This window comes from Semicossyphus pulcher, unplaced genomic scaffold, assembly GCF_022749685.1.
Source record: "Semicossyphus pulcher isolate SPU_LCO1_2020_fin unplaced genomic scaffold, fSemPul1.0.p SCAF_22, whole genome shotgun sequence".
Lineage (NCBI taxonomy): Eukaryota > Metazoa > Chordata > Actinopteri > Labriformes > Labridae > Semicossyphus > Semicossyphus pulcher.
Window position 1 is genome coordinate 3,915,109 of NW_027211696.1, and position 18,996 is coordinate 3,934,104.

Here is an 18,996-nt window from a genome sequence, read left to right on the forward strand (position 1 = left end):
GTGATCAGTTAAGCTATGTAGTTATAGGATATAAACCAATCCTGCCATCATTTTGGCAGAATAACAACAAATGTGCAGCGAAAACTAAACTAAAACTCCCTTAGCTAAATATCCTGAATAATCCAAATGTCCTTAAAGTGATAATCTTGAAGATTTTCATGTAAATAAATGTCTGTTAAGACACTATCTGTCGCCGAATGAGGTAACACAATGGTGGTTGAGCCTATGGCCCACTGATGAAAGCCTTTGCATTTGCAGTATATAGTATTATTATGGACTGAGTGTCTGTGGCGACATTCGTGGAAAAAATCACAAGCGGGGCTCAGATAGTGACGCGTTTTCCATCACCCAGCAGTGGTTGGTCTGCCAGAGAGGGTAGGCGGAGCTAAGCGGCTGCTTTTCCGGTCTCTGCACGTGTTGCGAGTAAACAGTAATCTACCAAACTTCAAAAATAAGTGAAACTCCTAACAAAGGAAGCCAATCAAAGTGTCCTCCTGCAATTACAGTTTATTACCAAAGGCGCTGTCAAAGAGAACGCAACTGAAATCTTCGAGATTAGCCCTTTAATGTTTGGTAAAAAAAAATAAATTGAGTTTACCATTCCCAGTAAAAATCTAAATCCGAAAACATTCTCTCCATGCCCTTTTGTGCAAATAGTAATAGTAGTTTCTTTGCCCATTATAGCCATCTTGAAAAACAAAGGCCATAAATACTTCATAAGGATATCCATAGCTAAGAAAAATGAACTGTAAAAGAACAATTGGTTCTTGTGACGAAGGTTTATTTTTAATAGCCATGAAAGTTCTCCTGAGATGGATTTAGCTGATGCGATGGCATCCTGTCAGTGCACTGTCCTTTTGAAGCGGTCTTTCTGCACAGCACGTGTCCTCCTCTGTCTCTCTGCAATGGTGGAGCTGAGGCTCGGTTTCAGTGCTGGGAGCACCACGCCAGACTGAGAGGGTCCAGTCCTGGGACAGCAAACATATGTTGATCAACTGAGCTGGCCAACGTGGTTTTGTGACATGAGTTGCACTCATAGTCTGTATAAAAAGATGGACGACATGACAGCTCCCTAAAAGCAAGCCAAAACATTTTGAGCGCCCCCTGCTGACTGGCTGCAGTATAGGTCATAAGGCCCGCCTCCTCCATGTTAACAGATGGGACATGAGTCTATAAAATCAAAATACCCGTCAAATACATTTTTCTCAATCATGGTTTCTATCATTATACTTAGTTGTTATCATGCTGATTTACGTCCAAGTGTTCATTATTCAGAGAAGTTTAGTTTGAATTAGTTATTTGATGCTGTAAAAAGAATGTTTGACAGATCTGTTGACATATACGGCCCCTGCAGCTGATCTGTTCTGGATTAGCAGAGTGGAGGACGAATGGCGAGAGGAAACGTAACTAAAACAATCACTACAGTCATTGAAGTTTCCATATCTGTGAACGTTAACCTCAGACCAACACAAAGAAGCTGTTCTGCTGTTAAACAAGCTGGCATGTGGGATCCTTAAGTGTGTGTGTTTTGGTTAGCGGAAGTGGCTACAGCATATTTCTACTGAGCAGTTCTGGCTCCAAATGATGTCACCATCGCAAGATGGCAGCACCTATTACGGGGGCTATTTTGTCATCAATTTCATACAATAAGATGGAGACGTGTCTTCCATCTTTATATACAGTCATTGGTAGCGCTGTAAAAGGCCTTGTTACAAAGTGCAGGTGATGCAGTTTGATATAAAGGGAGAGACAGGTTTACATACGCTTTTTCCGGAACTGTTTGAAGACCAAGTCTTGGAAATGATTTTTCTTCTGAAGATTTGCTGAGAAAAACAAAAAAAGAAGAAGAACCACATCACAAGTGTGCCAGTTGTTTCAAGGGATACTGCATGTTGGTGAAGATAAAAATAAGGATATACTGCATCACTTTACCGGGTACCATCAACGAGGTAGGCCTTGGTCAGAATGTAGTTTTCTGGTGTGATTTTCTTGCTTAGAACAATATCTCTCAGCAATGCCTTCACACGTATTATCTATAACAGAAATAATAGTCATAAAGTTATGTAATATTTACACACAGAATAATTTTATTTAATTAATTAATTATTTCACAAAGCTGGGAAGCATATGTATTTTGAGTGACATTGTCTGATGAGGCACACTTACTTCCTGAGACTGTAGACTGTTAGCACTGTAGAGCTGTCGAATGATGACCTCACACTCCTGCAGTGTGGGAGCACGGGGTGGATGCGAGGGACTGCTGTGGATGCGTAGAGGCTGTAACGAGGTGATGAGGCCCCCCTTCACCTCCGGGCCATGGTCCTGCCTGGTAGATCCCATAATTTCAATGCTGTCTACAAGACTTCTCCCAAGTAGTCAGTGAGATTGTAACAATGATAAGAAAACACAGACATTTTTTAAGGCAGATTTGTTGTTTCAACTAATCACTCTACATCAGTGTTGAGGTAAGTAGGCTGGTTAAAACTGAATAAGAACCAGATGTAGCTGGACGGGGATTCACCTTAGTGCTTGGTCCTGTGAGGATCGCAGGTCCTGTAGCTGCTCCTCCAGGTAAAGCCCCGAACGGGCTTCACTTCCCTGAGTTGGGGGTCTAATGCCTCGCTGACTGTGTGTTGTTCCTAGTTATTTCCAAGGAAAGAGGACCCAAGAAGAAGATAGATACAAATTGTTAACTTCTCTGCACTTAATGTTATTGTTAGTTATACCTCATTATAACATCTAGTTGGGCTTACATGGGTTACTTACAACTACAAGATAGATTTCTGGGGATGCTTTTGAACTACATTAATGTTAGAGAATATGATGACACCTCTATAGATAGTTATATAAAGCATATATCGTGATAGAACATTTGATCCATGCGAGAACATTAATAAACAATATTAAATCTTACCTTTTCTACCTGTCCTGGGAGGCTCCATTATCAGCTTATACTGCAACTCTGCAACAACCACATTAAGAGGATTTTAGCGTATGATATACTGTAGGGAGGCACATAAGAGGCACAATCTTGTAACACAGCCCCAGCAACGAGCCCCTGTTTCCATGGGGGCCTGTCTGCTGTGATGGCGCGAAGACAGATGACTGGGGAGTCTCCTGGTGGGTGGTGACATGGGGTTATATTGAACACCATGTGCCCTGTTCAGAAGCGTGACACCGGATCTCTGTCCACCTCCCACTGAGAGCCCGTAAAAACCCTGGAGTTGCCATGCGACCACCGTACCTAGATTGAATGTCTTTCTTTTCTGCACCTTATCAGAAAACAGCCAGGTCTTTGGCATTAACTTAAATATATTACATAAAAGGTGTGGACACTACAGCAGGTTAAGTAGTTAAGCCCTTGTACATGAGATACAATGGCATGGCTTAGGGATGAATTTGTTGCCCTCCCGGGACATGTGTCACTTGTCCTTAACTGTATCAAATTCCCTGATGAATGCCATATTTCTGATCTGGATACATAAACAGAAGGAGTTTCTTCTTATAGTGTCTTCCTTCTTTCAAGCGTTGAGAATTTGTTTTAGAAAGTTAATAGTTAATAACTTTTTACTTTTTACTCTTGTGATATCAGCATGATTGACAAAATGCTGTGGTCAACGTTATTGACCTCTATTTTAATTCTGAACACTTATTACCACAATAATTTGTGATTATTCTAGATTATTAGGTTTCTGATTGAAGTAACCTCCTTGCTTTACAAAACAGTTTAAGTATTAGTAACAACAGATAACTGGCGTTAATTCTCCAGACATTTTCCACCTCAAACTAGTGTCTTCACCTTTATTCTCCCGTCTGAGATACTCTATCTCTGCATGCAGCTTCTCCAGAGTCTCCTTGTGTTGTTGCTGAAGGAACTGGATATTCCTCTGCATTGATGCGACGCGGGGGTCGATATTGCTGTGACAGGACACCTCTGCTGCTCGCCCCGCTCCTCTGACTCTGTCCTCCGGCGGGGCAACAGGCAGCGGCGGCAGCTGGTTTGGAGGTAGACGCCGTGGAGAACAAGACTTCCCTAGGCGCCCTGCTCGGGTCCACTGTGGCAAATGCCGCACCGATGGAAGGTTATTGCTTGACATTGCTTTGCTTCATTCAGCTAAGGGACCATTCTGTTAGCCTTGTTTGCTAGCAAGGCGGCGGCGACTTGTTTCCGTACAAACTAACTTAGCTGATTAGCGAAAAAACTAGCACCTTTAGCTAACTGTGTTTCCTCTGACCATTACCTAACAGTTTGGACAGGTCAGCTAACATACTTATCAACAGCAACAAACTAACGCTAAGGTAGTCCGCTAAGGTCTGTGGGTTGTTAACAGCTCAAGTACCATTGAATTACTTTTGCACTCATCTGACATGCGCTCCAGTCATACACAACGTTGCCGTGGCAACGAGGTCTTCTATTTTTTCTTTTTGCCCTGACTTAAAGCTCTGCAAAAAGTCCCGCCCCCTTGGTTTCGATTGGAAGCGGTATGGGTTAAGCGTTCAAACAAAGACATTTGATTGGTGGAGCGTGTAAGGGGCGGGACCTAACTCGGAAGAGATGCCTTGCTGGGTTAACTCGAGGCATTATGATTTTGATGTGTTTCAAAAATGTTTGAGCATAAAATTAATTTAGATTTTCTTTTAAAGCTAAATAAATAAAATAAATGGTAAAGGAAATGTTATAATTTAAAATATAAGATTAAAAACATCACATAGGGGAACAATTAAAGTAACTGGAATGAATAGAATCCACTGGCTTCACAGAATGTCAAAAAGTCTAAAAAAACAACAGTTTGTTAAAAAAATATATATATATATACAGCTCTAAAATACATTGACCTGTGATGAATTGTTGAAACCATGCCAAAACACTGGTGTGTTCCCTTAAATAGACTTAATGTAAAGTCTCTGGTATCCAGTTTAATTGGTTTTAGCAGCGGGTGTAATAGGTCAGCACGGAGAGTGGCTGTCACTACCTTGCCAACCTCACTTGTGCTGTGTTATAAAGGTACTAGCAACAAGCTGATTAAGAAGGCCGGCTCAGTCATTGGTTGCAAACTGGACTCATTTACTGAGGTGGCAGAGAGGAGGACACTGAACAAACTCTTGTCCATCACCACATTATCAAACTGTTATCCACCTTTTTATACATAGAAATATCTAGGTTTACACCTAGATGACAAGTTGGACTGGTCCGTTAACACAGACGCACTCTACAAAAAGGGCCAGAGCTCTTTTTCCTAAGGAGGCTCAGATCTCTAGACATCTGTAGTAAGATGCTGCAGATGTTTTATCAGTCTGTGGTGGCAAGTGTTCTGTTTTATGCTGCAGTCTGCTTGGGAGGCAGTATAAGACACAAGGATGCAAGGCGACTGTACAAACGGGTAAAAAAGCTGGCTGTGATTGGAGCCAGGTTGGACTCACAGGGGGATGTGGTAGAGAGATGCACACTGAAGAAGATTGAGGCCATTCTAAACAACATGGATCATCCCACACCTTGATGGACCAAAGAAACAACGGTTGTGGACGGCTCCTCTCTCTTCGCTGCAGGACGGAGAGATATAGAAGATCTTTCGTACCCACAGCCATCAGACTTTTTAATTCTTCAGTAAATGGTAGATGAGATGCCAGACAAGTGAATTTACCTTTGGATAAAGTTATTGTTATTGGTATAATGGATACCCCTGACCACCCTCTCTACCACCTGCTGGACAGACAGAGGAGCACCTTCTCCCACAGACTGGTGCGTGTCTGTCACAAGGACTGTAACAAGGACAGATACAGGAAATCTTTCCTGCCCAAGGCAATATCTCTGTACTAACAGCTCACCTCTGTCGAGCAGGGGACTCTCACCCTGATGTCTCATTCAAACTGCACTCTGTTCTGCTAACTTGCTAATTATTCAAACTGCACTTTAAGCTCCTGCTAAAATTTGAACGATTCATTTTACTGCTAAACTTTGCACATGATTCATCTTGAACATTTATTACCACTTAATCAGTGTATTTGCACATTAACATCTCTGCACACTGTAATGGCACATTAACACCTTTAACGGGACAATCTGTCTGTCTGTCTGCTGGAACTAATAAGCAATTATTGGTAAATGTTTAGTTACAGTAATGATAATAATTATTAAGTGATCTGGATTTCCCAAGGCCAGATTGAGCGCTGTGAGGTTTATGATAGAGTAGGGTTCAGGTTCAGGTGTTTAGGATCCTACCATTTGTCACAGTTCCGAGGAGCTAGGGTAACACTTGAATCTCCATGAGAGAGGTGTGATTTTTTAGCAAAGGAAACTCACATCTATATAAGAAATTGTACCTTTCCTTTCACTTTATTCATGTTGCAACTCTCAAACAGTAAAGGTTACATCACAAACAGGGACACTGAATAGTGTGGCTGTCATGGATATGACGACATTAAAATGCTATTGCAACAGCAAGAGACGATGTGGAAGATCAGCAGAAGGCCTGTTCTTTGGAAATGTAGGTGGTAAGGTGCTTTTCTCTCCACGCCTGCAGCATCCTTTACACAAAAACAATAACTTAATATACATTATTTACAGGTAATACAGAATAAGTAGTGAAAACACAACATGAGAAACATTCAGGTATGTTCCAAGCAATGATACAAAAAAAATAATGACACATCTAATATGGGAGTGCAGACAGAAGAATCTTCATGTGGGATACACAATGTTATCTTTATGTCATACTTGCCCTGGAGCTGAAAGGGAGTCAGTATCTCGCTCAAGGACACTTCAGCAGAGAGGATACTTGATTGACATAGGCCACTGTTCCAGCATTTCCTACAATAACCTGCCGTTTATCATCACTATTCTCCAACTATTTAAACTGCTGCACAATTTGTGGATGGTTGATAGCGATGATTATAAAATAAGAAATGACACATGCATCAGTTTTCATGTCATCACTTTCTGCTAACTATCTTTAGAGGCATCACCACTACATGAGTTGATATTAGGAATGTACACTGAAATAAACTGTATAAACACAGAATACTCTGCTTAAAGAAGAATCTACGGCAATTTAGAAAAAATTCTTTGACAAAATACAGAAGGCCACAAAGCGAATACACAAAATGTATATTTAGAGAAAAGCCTCTCCTCCATTCTGTTCTGCCGACCTTGCTACTATATTGGCTTCTTAATCTAGAGTAAACTATCTTCAGCTCTGACCACACACCAACAACCTTGTCAAAGTTCACTCACAATCTTCATTAAATAGAAAAAGGCTAAATACACCTTGCAGACAGGAAGTAGTACTGGACGTGGCGGTTGGTTACATCAGAGAAACTCTTGGCTTCTTTGGATGTTTTTGTTTCATATGTGAAACAAACCAAATTCAACAACATCCAAAATCATTCACATCTTGCTACAGATCAATGTCTTTAGTTCTGTACAGAACAAATCCAACTCCATTAATACATTGAAACACCATCACTTCACGCATGCATGCATGCATGCACACAGGCTTCTCTTCCAAACGCAACCATCCCAGATTTGACCCTTTTTCCATTGGCCCACAATTTAAGAAAGTAAAGGCATCATATTGGGGTGTATGGCTGAGGTCAATATCAACGATATCAACAAACTATTTTTTTTTTCAGGTAAAACACACAATTTAAACTAGCAGTCCAAAACAAAGCTACACTTTAAAAATCACACACGATCATCACACACTGGCTACTGTGAAACAGAACACAACACAATCAATGCAAATTAATTTTGCAGTGTAAAACAATTTTTCTTGTCCTTTTTCTTCTTAAAGATATCTTTCAAAGGTTTCATAGCTTATACCATCTTCGTCAACATTCTCACACCCAACATACCGTTTCAACAGTAACGTTAACACAACTAAACTGCAATAAAACTATGGGTTTTAAAATCCCTAAATAAGTAAATATGTCTAGGTATCTACAAAACTGGACCTTTCTATACAGTACTTAAACAGTGCAAAAACATTCAGACGTTTGCCCCGGAATAAGACTAAAACTTGGTTATCCAGCACTTGGATAATAGCAACGCTGTTTCTTTGCCGTCAGCCCTACATTCAGATTTGATTATACTTGCTGAACTCCAGACATGATTGATTGATGACACATACAAATACATACATAATATGGAATCGCGTGAAGAAATTACCAGCAACAGCAGCATCTAAGCTTCTATATCCCTGAAGAATGCATCCAAGGTTATTGCAGCATCTTTAGCATTAATGTGATCAGGGATGCTAAGAGACCAGTCTTAGTCCATCTTGACTTAAAAGCTGTATTTTTCATGCAGCACGGGGGTAGCGAGTGCTTTTTTGACGCACTCTTGAGCCCGTTGCTGAAACACCTGCAAACATTTAAAAGTCTAAATAACAACATTGTTTCAATTCTGGGTGATTAAGCAAGTATAGCATCAGTAAAGTGTCAAACACAGGCGGGGGTTCTTCCATAATTTACCTATAGTAGATCTTAAATAAAGTCTAACATAATTTTGGCAACATTTTTTGTAAGAGTTTGAACACACTTCCAGCCACCAAATGTAGCATTGCGATTTATACTTCCCTTCAGCAAGCAAGTAACAATATGATAAGACAAGAAAAAATAAAGCCAGGAAAGCAAACAAGAGGTATGAGACAAACGCACATTTGATGAGAGAGATACTCAACACACAACCTTACTGTTTGTGTACAGCAGATACTGTACCTTCCCTTCAGCTACTCGTCTTGGTAAAAGATAACATTTTGTCCTTTGAGTTGCTATTGCAAATTCGTCCATCTTAAAACACTATCTATTTAAGGTTAGATACGTTCTGTATGTGGGTATGTGACTACTTGGCAACAATGCTCCTGCATGTGTTATGCCTGGTGAGGGGAATCTTCTTCTTGGCAAAAAAAAAAAAAACGTATCTAGTGCAGAGAGCAAAGTCCTCTCACGCTGACGAGAGTGTTGACATTCTTTCACGGCACAAGCGCTTCATGTCCAACAAGGGTACACGTTTAGTGTCGGTGAAGTCGCAGCCGCTGTCCCAAAACTTGAGATGAAGGCGAGCCATTAAGAGAGCTCCTAATGGCTCTTAACCCTCGCTGAAGATTCAGTGGAAACTGAAGTCTTGTGGTTTTCTTGTGAAGCATTTCTAAGTGAAAACCATGACGTGGGTTGAGATCTTATCTGTTGAAAATGTGCAGGGTGCAAATGACATCAGATCCACGCTCCGAGAAGCAGCTCAAACACAGAGTCCTGACTGCAAAGCTGTGAGGCGGCGTTCAATGCATTCCTTACCTGCACATGCAAAAGAAAAAAGATGAAGAGAAAGAAAAAATAAAGATGTTGGTTTCCTCAGTTGCTATGATTTCTAGTCTGAAGACGTGCATTATTTTTTTGGCTTCCTTCCCAGACAGAAACATTGATTTCGAATTACTTCGTAGACTGAACATCCTCAATTCAAAAGAATGGAAATTAGATAGCAAATGTGTTTTGAAAAAGGAATCATAAAAGAGGATTTTTAGCTGACAGACACACTCACATTTGCTAACAGTGAGGAGGTCGTCCTGTTCAGTGAGCAGCAGCGACAGGCCCTCCATCAGCAGGAGAGCTTTTTGGTAGCGTAGGGCGGAGGCTTCCCCTTGGTGAAACACCTCGTCCAGCGCAACAGCCTGAACCTGAGATGATAACAGAATCCTCAAGTTAATATAGAATAATAGTTGGCAATAGTCATGATTACAATTAGGGATGCACGATACTGGATTTGTTGCCGATAAGCCGATATTTTTCAACCCTTTTTTTGATCCCGATATATTAGGCACGTGTTTTTTTCCACCTAACTGCAGAGAACAACAAGTTTCCACTGTAGTGGAATTGATATAGTGCCTACTCTTATTGTAGTGGCCAAAAACTTCCATACCGCAGACATCTTGCACCCTTCTTCACGCTTGATGGAAGAGGCGTTGTACAAAAGGTCACGTGTCTGAGCGCTCACGTTTCTGAGCGCACGCTCCCGAAACAGGGCAGTGAGGGAGACATGCCCGGACATGTTTACTGCACCTAATACGGAGACATGAGTGATCGCTGACGGACTCTTTTTATCGTGTGTGCGGCCATGAATGTGTAAGTTAGTGTTGCATCGATGTTTATGTTACACTCTGTTAGCGTCGGCTTTGGCCGCAAGTGTATTTTCAGCGTGATAGATGTTGTTAAGTCCGGTAACATGACGTAAACCGTTAGCTAGTTAAGAGTTGAGGAAGTTGTTTAACTTCTATTCATTGGCTCGAGTTTCTGTGACTTTTTAGTCTTTATTTGTATATTGTCGACAACTTTGCGCAGGCAGTGCACGTGCATTACGTCAAGCTTTTTTAGTGAGTCGTCGAGCATTTGGGCAGAATTAAAGCGCTGTTTCATTAGCGGAAAATATCAGCAGAAAAATTACATATCTGCCGATGCCAATATGTCATTTTCAAGCCATAATCTGCAGATACAGATATCGTGCCGATGTTGTGCATCCTTAATTACAAAATTAATATAATGCTGCTGGGACACGCAAAAGGTTCCAGAATTTCCAACTTTGCTTTGATTGTAGCTCTATCCTGAGCTAATATACAATCCAAACATACACATAAGACATTACTCTCTTATTATCCTCCCATTTACCTTAGTGGTTTGTAATAACTCTGTCACCATAAAGAAAATGCTTGGAGCCTAACTTCAAAATAGAATGAGGAGCAACAGGTGGGAGATTTTGGCCCTACATGCACTTGAGTTGGTAACAAATGCTAGAGCTTATCATTTACTGCATGCCCACAGAAACAGTATCTGACTCATTACGCTGTGGCCTTCTGGTCAATAAACCCCGTTTCCTTCTGTTCTTTCCAGCTGTCTAATTCTTCCTCCAATTTACCATCTGCACAGTGTGGCTGAACAGCAGCCGCTCAGCTGTGATGGAGGGCATTTGGTCCATTAGACGGTGCTTCCTGGAAAAGAAGCGCTCCAGACGAGTGCTGAGTGAGCGGCAGGACGCCACGCTGGACTTGTACAGCTCGTTCAGACTCTTCACGACTGCACGTGGACGGGACATTTGAAAATAAATAAATAGTTAATGGTGCATTCTGTTAAAATCTAAATTACACATATAAGACACTTAAACAAAATATCCTCCTTACAAAATAAAATGGCTCATACCTTCTTTGACTGTAGTGGATGGGTAGAGTTTGCCCTGTTTAAATCGCTCCATGGCTGTGTGTAAGGCAGTGGACAGGAGTTCTGCAGTCTTCAAATAGAGGACCAGCTGTTCTGCATGACTGATGAAGGAATCACAGACATGAACAATGCAATGTTGGCATTAATGAATGTTAATGACTTGTCGTTTTTATAGATTTGTTCAGCATATAGACATATAGGCGGGAATTCACTAAGAATGAATTGCGGCTGCTGATAGCACCATAAATTGTGCATAATTTACCCCCGCTATCTGCTCCGTTTCAAGGTCTGTTTCACAAGGCAAAGTGCACTCATGATATTGAAGCGCAAACTCGCCCATGAAGTTTCGCAGATCCGTTCAGTTTGCTCTTGTCGAGTGTCTGATTGTGGAGAGGAGCTGTCTGCACCTCCACTCTGCTGCACTCTCAGGCATTAGTCGAGCACACACTGACAGATCTCATCTCCATGCACAGATCGATGATGAGCAGGGAGAGGAAGGGGCAGCTCTTTTATCAGTTTACTGTAAAGTCCAGACTCGACAGGTGTTTGCTAGTTTAACTGTCTGTAACGCAGCTTCATTTTGTTAAACAGCAGCTCATCCATATAATAATCCCCATCCTGCGTAATGGCTCCAGACCGTCTCCACACATGTGGATAACTGTGCCCGTGTACCGGGATTGAGCCTTACACACACTATAATAGTAATGACAATATATTATCAATAGACTGTATTTACAGATACATTTTTACAAATACATTTTTTGATCACACCAAAGGTGAATTGTCCTCATGATTACTAGAAACTCTAAGCGTGACAGCCCTTGTAATACTATGCCGCAGTTACCAACAGTTATCTGCAGACGGTAATATTTTCACTCTAACTGCGCGGTGCTGTTAGCGCTGGTGTTTGTGAATGCCACGAGGCTCATTTGCATAGAAAGTTTACCCTGAATGTCTGCATAATGACTCATTTAAATAGACGCAAACGGCCCCGGAGCACAGAGACGCTGTTTGCTTTGCAGCGCACTTTGGGGTGCATTCAACCCTCTGCGTGTGCTTTTTGTGTCATTTGCACAGGTTTAGCGGGCGCAATCCTTTAGCGAATTCCCCCCTTTGAGTTATTCAACAGTCAAAGGCCATCACAAGTGAGGGAGTACATGAATGCAATTGGCGACTTGATAATAACTTGCATGGTGCATACAGTATCTCGGACTAATTGTCATGCTACAGTTAAAGCGGCTCAAAATCTCTGTGCAACCTTCCTCTGTGTCTATATTTATATTTATGGCAGCATCTCCATGTTTACAAAAATGCATTCAAGCGTTTAAAATCAATTTTTTCACAACCTACCTGATTTATAATTTGAATTGATTTTAATCCCACTTATATTTTGCATTTCAGAAGGCGTTAAGATGCTGTGATATAAAAATGTGTGTTATCATCCAGCTCTTACTCAAGCTTGAGATTTACAAAGCGATCGGCTCTACAGATCTGCTACTACAGCAAAAGAGTTTCTTACACATCTTGTTGCTCAGTTTCACAAATTAACAGCTGTTCTTTATCTTTTTTTTCAAACTATGAACGCTATCAACAAATGACTACGACGACCTACTGTAGTTTACGTGGTCTTACCTCCACTCTCGGCTCAGTGAGCTTATCTGATCTGCTACCAGGCTCTGCTGCTGAAGGAGGGATGGATGAGAAATGTCAAGCTGCTCCTCCATCACAGCAGCGCCTCTCGCTCCAGCCACCTCCATCAGACAGCGGGCGAAATCCAACGTGAAGCGCAGGCTTTGCACCGTGTCTGTGTGCTCCTGCTGCACTCCGATAACACAGACAGATTGAGAAAGATGGGAGGAGAGATGGTTTGGTGATGGAGGACACCAAAGTGTGATTTCACATTCAGTCAGGAACAGCTACTCAATGCATTTTAATAATCCAGTCTCAAAAATCCACCTAAGGCTATTTGGCCGCTGTGACTTTCAACTACATGAATGAACCCAATTGATGTACACAATACTTGAAGTCAGAGGCAGAGCATGTGAGTGATGACTCATTTTTCGCTCCTGTCGGTTCTTCTCACCTCCATCAGCGTCTCCTCAGGCAGCTCGGGAGGCTCGAAGGTCACATGACCTCCCATGTTGGCTGTGATAGGATCAGTGAAACTGAAGCGAGGACTAGAAGGAGCCTCAAAGCCATCCAGATACGTGCCTGCCTGGGGGAAGCGGCTTGTGAAGGAGCCTGCAGGGCTGACTGACGTGAAGGAGCCTGCGGGAGTCAAATGTAAGATATTTCATTTTTTATCGTGTTTCACATCAATCAGTTATTTAATACATAACTATGTTTTACTCAAGTGCAATGCATTTTCATTCTTGTATAATACATAGCAAAATCAATGTTGCTTGGTCTTTTGGCATACAGATTAGTTACTGACCACTTCACAGAGAGCAGATGCGTTCCAGTTAATGATCCACATGCGCCAGAAGCTAAATTAATTGTTCTTTTAATAAATACTCTAAGTGCAAATTACCAACTGGAAAATTGTGTTTTTGGAACAACAGTCATTTGGGTGATTACTCCCTAAATGGAGCGACGTCTCTTTGTAGATTTAATCTTCATAACTCCGTGGCATTGAATAAAGTTTCCACATCAAGAAAATGGCTCTGTATGGTGTGCAGAGAATAACACTAATGCTGCTGGGTAAGTGGAATTTGATTCTCATCTCATCCCTAAGTATTTAGCTGCGTTAGCATGTGTGTGTGATACCTGAGTATTTCCTCTGCCTGGAGGTCTGAGGTGGGGTGCTGCTACTGGGAGGAGAACCCACAGTGAAAACTACTTGCGCAGGGCTGATGGAGCCAGGAGCAAGGCCTCCCCCACCACCAGGGGGCACTAAAGGGCAAAAAAGAGCACCAATTGAAGTTGGGGAATGCGATACCTTACAGTAATTCACAACACAATCTCTTATACCCCCATTCCCACCAAAAATTTCAGACCCGGGAAGACCTGCTAATATGTGCCGATTGTCTCTTTTCCCATTGCCAGTGGAGTATACTCGTCGGTCTCTTCTCTGCTGCGTCACCGTCTGACGTCAGAAACGCGCCCGAAACAGGGTTAGTAAACAGTGAAGATCTGACAGTGGTTAGGTCTTTATTGTATCTATTACTCATTCAGTCTGTTTATCAAAATCGGCGCAGACAAATTTGGAACGATGTTGGAGCGCTGCTCGGACGGAGACGGGCGGAATTTGTAGCTGAGATGACAAGGAGTCGCAGAATTTACCGACGGAGCATAGCATCGCACTGGAAAGTGGGCAGAGATTAGCGTGTCGACAGGGGTTTCGTGTTCCCATCAATGCCGATCGGACCCGAGGCGATAATTACCTTGGTCTACTGCAGAGTCATTTGACTCGGGTCTGAATGCTGATTGTAACCTTTCCCACTAAGCAAAAAAGCTGCGTGTTAGCGGGCTTTTTTGACCAGTGGGAAAAGGGCTTCATTCAGGGGCTGCATCCCTCGAAGGATGCAGGCGTGAAGGATGAGTCATTCGTAGCCTGCGTAGAACGCTAAGGCTGAACTGAAATGACACAGACTGGTCTATGGAGGACTTCCTGTTTGTGACGGAAGAGTAAGGGCGGGAACAGCTGGTGACGCAAAGCGATGCTCCTATCAACTAGCAACAGGTGGCTAACTTGCTAACTAGCTAACATAACAAATTCAGAATGAATATGAATTGCAACGTATGGCAATTTATTCTCTTGCCATTTATAAGAGACAAAATAATAGGTGGAGTCACATATATCAAAAACTGGTACATTTATTCATCTATTCCTAAAGTAAGCTTGTCACATGTCAGAATAAACCACCTAAATACACTGAAACCCCAAAGTACATACATATGTTTGTTAATGTAGGTCAACAAACATTCCCACCTGTTATGTCTATGGCTTTTTCAGGGATCAGGTTCTCTGAGCTGCCTCGGTCTCCCACTAGTCCAGCTGGTCCAAAAGCAGCCATGAGCAGCATGTCAGACAGACGACCTGCGCTCTGAGACCTGCGTCAAAGAGACAAGGAACAGAGGCGCAGAGCAGAGAACACAGAGGGAGAGAAAGCGGTATGAATTATAAAAATATCCCCATTTAAATACATATTTGAACCTGCTGGCTTTTTCCTACAAGCTATATTTAACAGGCCTTCTCTCCACTCACATAAAACAAAATGCAATATGTGATAAAAGTGTAATCAATGTGCAATTCAAGAAGGAGGAAGATACACGCAGCCCTGTCTCTCAAGTTCCTCCTGGATATCCAGCATCAGCAGGGTAAACAAAGCAAATACAAAACAACAGCAGGAACAATAATCTCACCTTCCAAAGCCCTTGTTTTCATTATTCAGTCTGTGGATGCAGTGAGCAGGTTGGGTAACTTGTGCAGCCACTTGTTGTCCTGGGTCTCTGGGCTCTGTTTGTGCAGTCCTGCTGCCAGGCGAGCCGATGACCAAACCCTGCTGTGTCAGGAAGGTCACAAGGTTCGGAGAGCTGGGGGGTTTGGGGAATTCAAATGGAGGGATGGTCTGAGGACAGAGACAAGAGGGACAGGAGAGAGGGAGTTTGTTTATAGTGCTTGGTAGTCCTTTCTGGGATTCTCAAGAGAATGAGACTTCTCTCTCTATCTCTCTCTAACATACACACGCACAACTGACTCACCCTGGAGGGGGAGCCGAGGATGGTGGGGAGAGGGCTACGCTGCATCAGCTCACTGAGTCTGGGGGAGGAGTGTAGAGGGCGGATAGTCATCAGGCCTGCTGAGGGAGCCACCAGCGGGTCGGAGTGCTGCTTCCTGATCTTTTGCCTGCCGCCCCCACTGGCACACTCCAACAAACAGGGGGCGCTGTGGAGCCGCGTGCCCAGTCCTGTCGCGTGTGGGTGTTGATGAGAAATCGGCTGGGGAGCTGAGGGACAGAAGACGGTCAGAATATTTCTGCTTTCAGACAGGAGGTGGCAGCGCAAAATGAAATGTCAGACAAGACAACAACACAACAAATGTTCTGAGAGACTGCAGAGAGGGACAAGTCCTGTCTAACTCCCCCGCTGCCCCGCTGGTACATCCAGACAGCTGAGAGACAGTGCCAGTGTGAGGTACGCAGCAGGAGGGAGAAATTGGTGGTGAGGAGAGTGTTTGTGTACGTAGGAGGAGGATTGTTCTTTTTCTTAATCAATAACTTTCAAAACTATTGACCCGGGCTGACTCAGAGATTCATTCGTAAATGTCAAAAACACTTTATTTCCGTGCGTCTTCAGGCACCTAAAAGAAGCCAATCGTCTTTCGAACACTTTCTGCACAACAAATCTTTTATAGTTCACGTTTATTAGCTGATGTTTTTAAATTTCAAAATTGACAACACATGTGCTTTTGCTACCTGAAAAGGGACAGATTTTCTCAGTACTATAATGCTATTATGGGGAGCTAATGCCATTATGGTAGGAAAAAATGCAATCTCGCTCTGTGCCTTTGGAGGACGCTATCCGCCTCCCCAATGGGGCCTGGAAAACCTCCGGCAGATGACGCGTTTTCCGTAGTCTGGCAGAGGTTTTCCAGTATTACCTAAACTGTAAACATCCATCGAGTTTACAGACCGACTTAGATATTTTCATGTTTTCCTGTGCTTAAAGGGCCAGTTCGGTGATTTTCGACCTCAGTCCTATCTTGCTATTATGGGGAGCTAATGCTGTTATTGTATATGATTATAGGGCTTTGGAGGACACTCGCCGCTTCTCCAACGGGCCCTGGAAAACCTCCACCAGACTACGTAAAATGCGTCATCTGGCGGAGGCCAGGGAGCTCCCCGAACTACACTTCCTCAATCTACGACGCCCGCCTCCGATGTCATGTCTCGTTCAAAATCGTCAGGTTTCAAATGTAGACAGTAGACCTGAAGATTTTTTAGTCGATCCATCTGTCCTGCTCTTAGCCATCAATGTCCTTGACTGGAAAACTGTACTATTTCACTCCAGTGTCTCTCGCTGGGTCGTTCCTTTCAGAGGGAGGGGCGCAATGCACGCTGGGTGTTGTAGGAATGTAGAATGGGCAAAACCACGAGCTGTTTGTACAACTTTCCAATTTCGAATATTATTGCTTCTATCGATTACAGAGAACACCAGCTTTGACTGACAGTGGCTTTTTCCAGGGACAAATTGCTCCTTCAAGAGTGAAATGCAATGAATCAGAACCAGAGACTGCTGAGTGTTTCCACTTCATAAATGACAGAAAGGATAAATTGATATAGCTTCAAATCAACTTATCTAGTGTTCTAGGACAAATTGGAGGGTTACAAGATGACTAAAGACATAAAGAACAAATACAATACAGTTTAGTTTTTCATACTTTAATCTAATCTGGGCATTTTTCTCATCTAACGCACAATACTTTCAGCTTAAAGTGTTTTAACAATACAGGAGCCAACCCATCAAGCAGTTAGCTTCAAATTGATCATGCTAAGATATCCACATTCATTCGACATGTAGCTACAGTATGGAATAAGCTGTGAACTGCATCTGTGAAAGTGGGTCACAAAGTGAGGAGCCTCTGAGCTACCTTGAGGTGAGAGCTGGAAAGTCCTGGCGCCTCCCAAGGAAAGTCTGCGATTGGTGGTTACAGCTCCCTGCCCGTGTGGTGGTGAAGGCCCGGTCCGCGCAAAGCCCGGCAAGCTCCCACTGCTGCAGCGCCGCACTGGTGTCGACAGCCTACTGACAGAAAGATCACGAGTCACTGCAGTCCACTTAGGAAATGTAAATACAAATTTAAATTGGCAGCAGTTGGGTTTCTGTGTGTGTGTGTGTGTGTGTGTGGATACAGACCGTGCTGAGCCATCTTGTTTGGGTGAATGGAGGTTCTGCTCCATGCGCTGGTAGTTCTGTAGCTGAGTGGGGACTGGGATAGGCAATGACTGACCACTGTTTCCATAGTTACCACAGTTAGCTCCAGAGAACTCACTGGGCCTGCCAACAACAGTGAGAGGACAGAGAGTGCCAGCGGAAACAGTTAGACAAGAGACGAGAGTTAATGTGTGCGTGTGTGTGTGTGTGTGTGTGTGTGTACGAAGTTAACAGTTTTAACAGGACCACCAATTATTTTGGAGTACAAATTATCTGTTACTGACAATCCTGCCAAACTTGTACAGTGTTTGTGTTGTAGGAACAAACATGAAAGTAAAACTAACTTGTTTGGACATGCACCGTCATGATCGCCATTGCAGCCCCCACCCTCACAACTATCAACGTTACCGTAGGCTGCCAGCTACCGTTAGCTACAGCACTGGTAGCTCACAGGATTTAAAATAGATGGTAGGCTGTAATTTGTGTGTGTTTTGAATGTGTTAAAAATGAAAAATAAATTGGAATAGTGTTGAAATAATTTGTATACATGTTTAACTTTTCACTGGTGGGGGTCTTTAAACATTAGGGCTATTGAGCTCTTAAGAACTATTCCAAATACCATACTTCAGCGTATTTCATCTCTTCCGGCTACTCCAATTGCTGCTTCTCCTAACGCTAAGCATTTCCCTATCTTAAAGTGCACCATATGTATCTGTCAGCCCAGCGTTCAGCTTTGTGCTCTTACCTGACAGGACAGGGAGACCCGCTGTAGGAAGGTGAGTGTGGCGGTGTTTTGGCTTGGCTGCACAGACCAGCAGAAGCAAGAAGAGAGCTGATTAACCAGGAGAAGGAACACAGAAGACACATCATCAGGACTTTCCGTGTGGAAAGGAATACAGCACATGATACAACTGTTATATG

General features: G+C 42.8%; 2 protein-coding genes across 3 annotated transcripts in view; both read right to left on the reverse strand.

The window, feature by feature from the left end:
• Positions 1-443: 443 nt before the first annotated feature.
• ccdc74b (coiled-coil domain containing 74B) lies at positions 444-4,254 on the reverse strand. Its single transcript, XM_069673791.1, has 7 exons — positions 3,800-4,254; positions 2,915-2,962; positions 2,522-2,639; positions 2,167-2,326; positions 1,933-2,033; positions 1,764-1,823; positions 444-968 (listed from the first exon to the last, which is right to left on the reverse strand). Exons 1-7 carry the CDS (start codon positions 4,095-4,097, stop codon positions 842-844), a joined length of 912 nt encoding a protein of 303 aa, XP_069529892.1. The 5' UTR covers positions 4,098-4,254; the 3' UTR covers positions 444-841.
• A 2,061-nt stretch (positions 4,255-6,315) lies between these two features.
• The window catches only part of ulk1b (unc-51 like autophagy activating kinase 1), a 29,281-nt gene continuing 16,600 nt past the window's right edge, over positions 6,316-18,996 (reverse strand). For both annotated transcript variants that reach the window (XM_069673209.1, XM_069673208.1), the window contains 13 exons: positions 18,821-18,907; positions 18,058-18,198; positions 17,795-17,943; positions 15,907-16,151; positions 15,568-15,773; positions 15,134-15,255; positions 13,969-14,094; positions 13,286-13,470; positions 12,835-13,019; positions 11,185-11,303; positions 10,904-11,061; positions 9,536-9,671; positions 6,316-9,291 (listed from right to left, as the gene is read on the reverse strand). In XM_069673209.1, the coding sequence (XP_069529310.1) occupies positions 9,236-9,291; positions 9,536-9,671; positions 10,904-11,061; positions 11,185-11,303; positions 12,835-13,019; positions 13,286-13,470; positions 13,969-14,094; positions 15,134-15,255; positions 15,568-15,773; positions 15,907-16,151; positions 17,795-17,943; positions 18,058-18,198; positions 18,821-18,907 (1,915 nt within the window). In that variant the 3' untranslated portion in view covers positions 6,316-9,235. The remainder of the gene's footprint in view (positions 9,292-9,535; positions 9,672-10,903; positions 11,062-11,184; positions 11,304-12,834; positions 13,020-13,285; positions 13,471-13,968; positions 14,095-15,133; positions 15,256-15,567; positions 15,774-15,906; positions 16,152-17,794; positions 17,944-18,057; positions 18,199-18,820; positions 18,908-18,996) is intronic.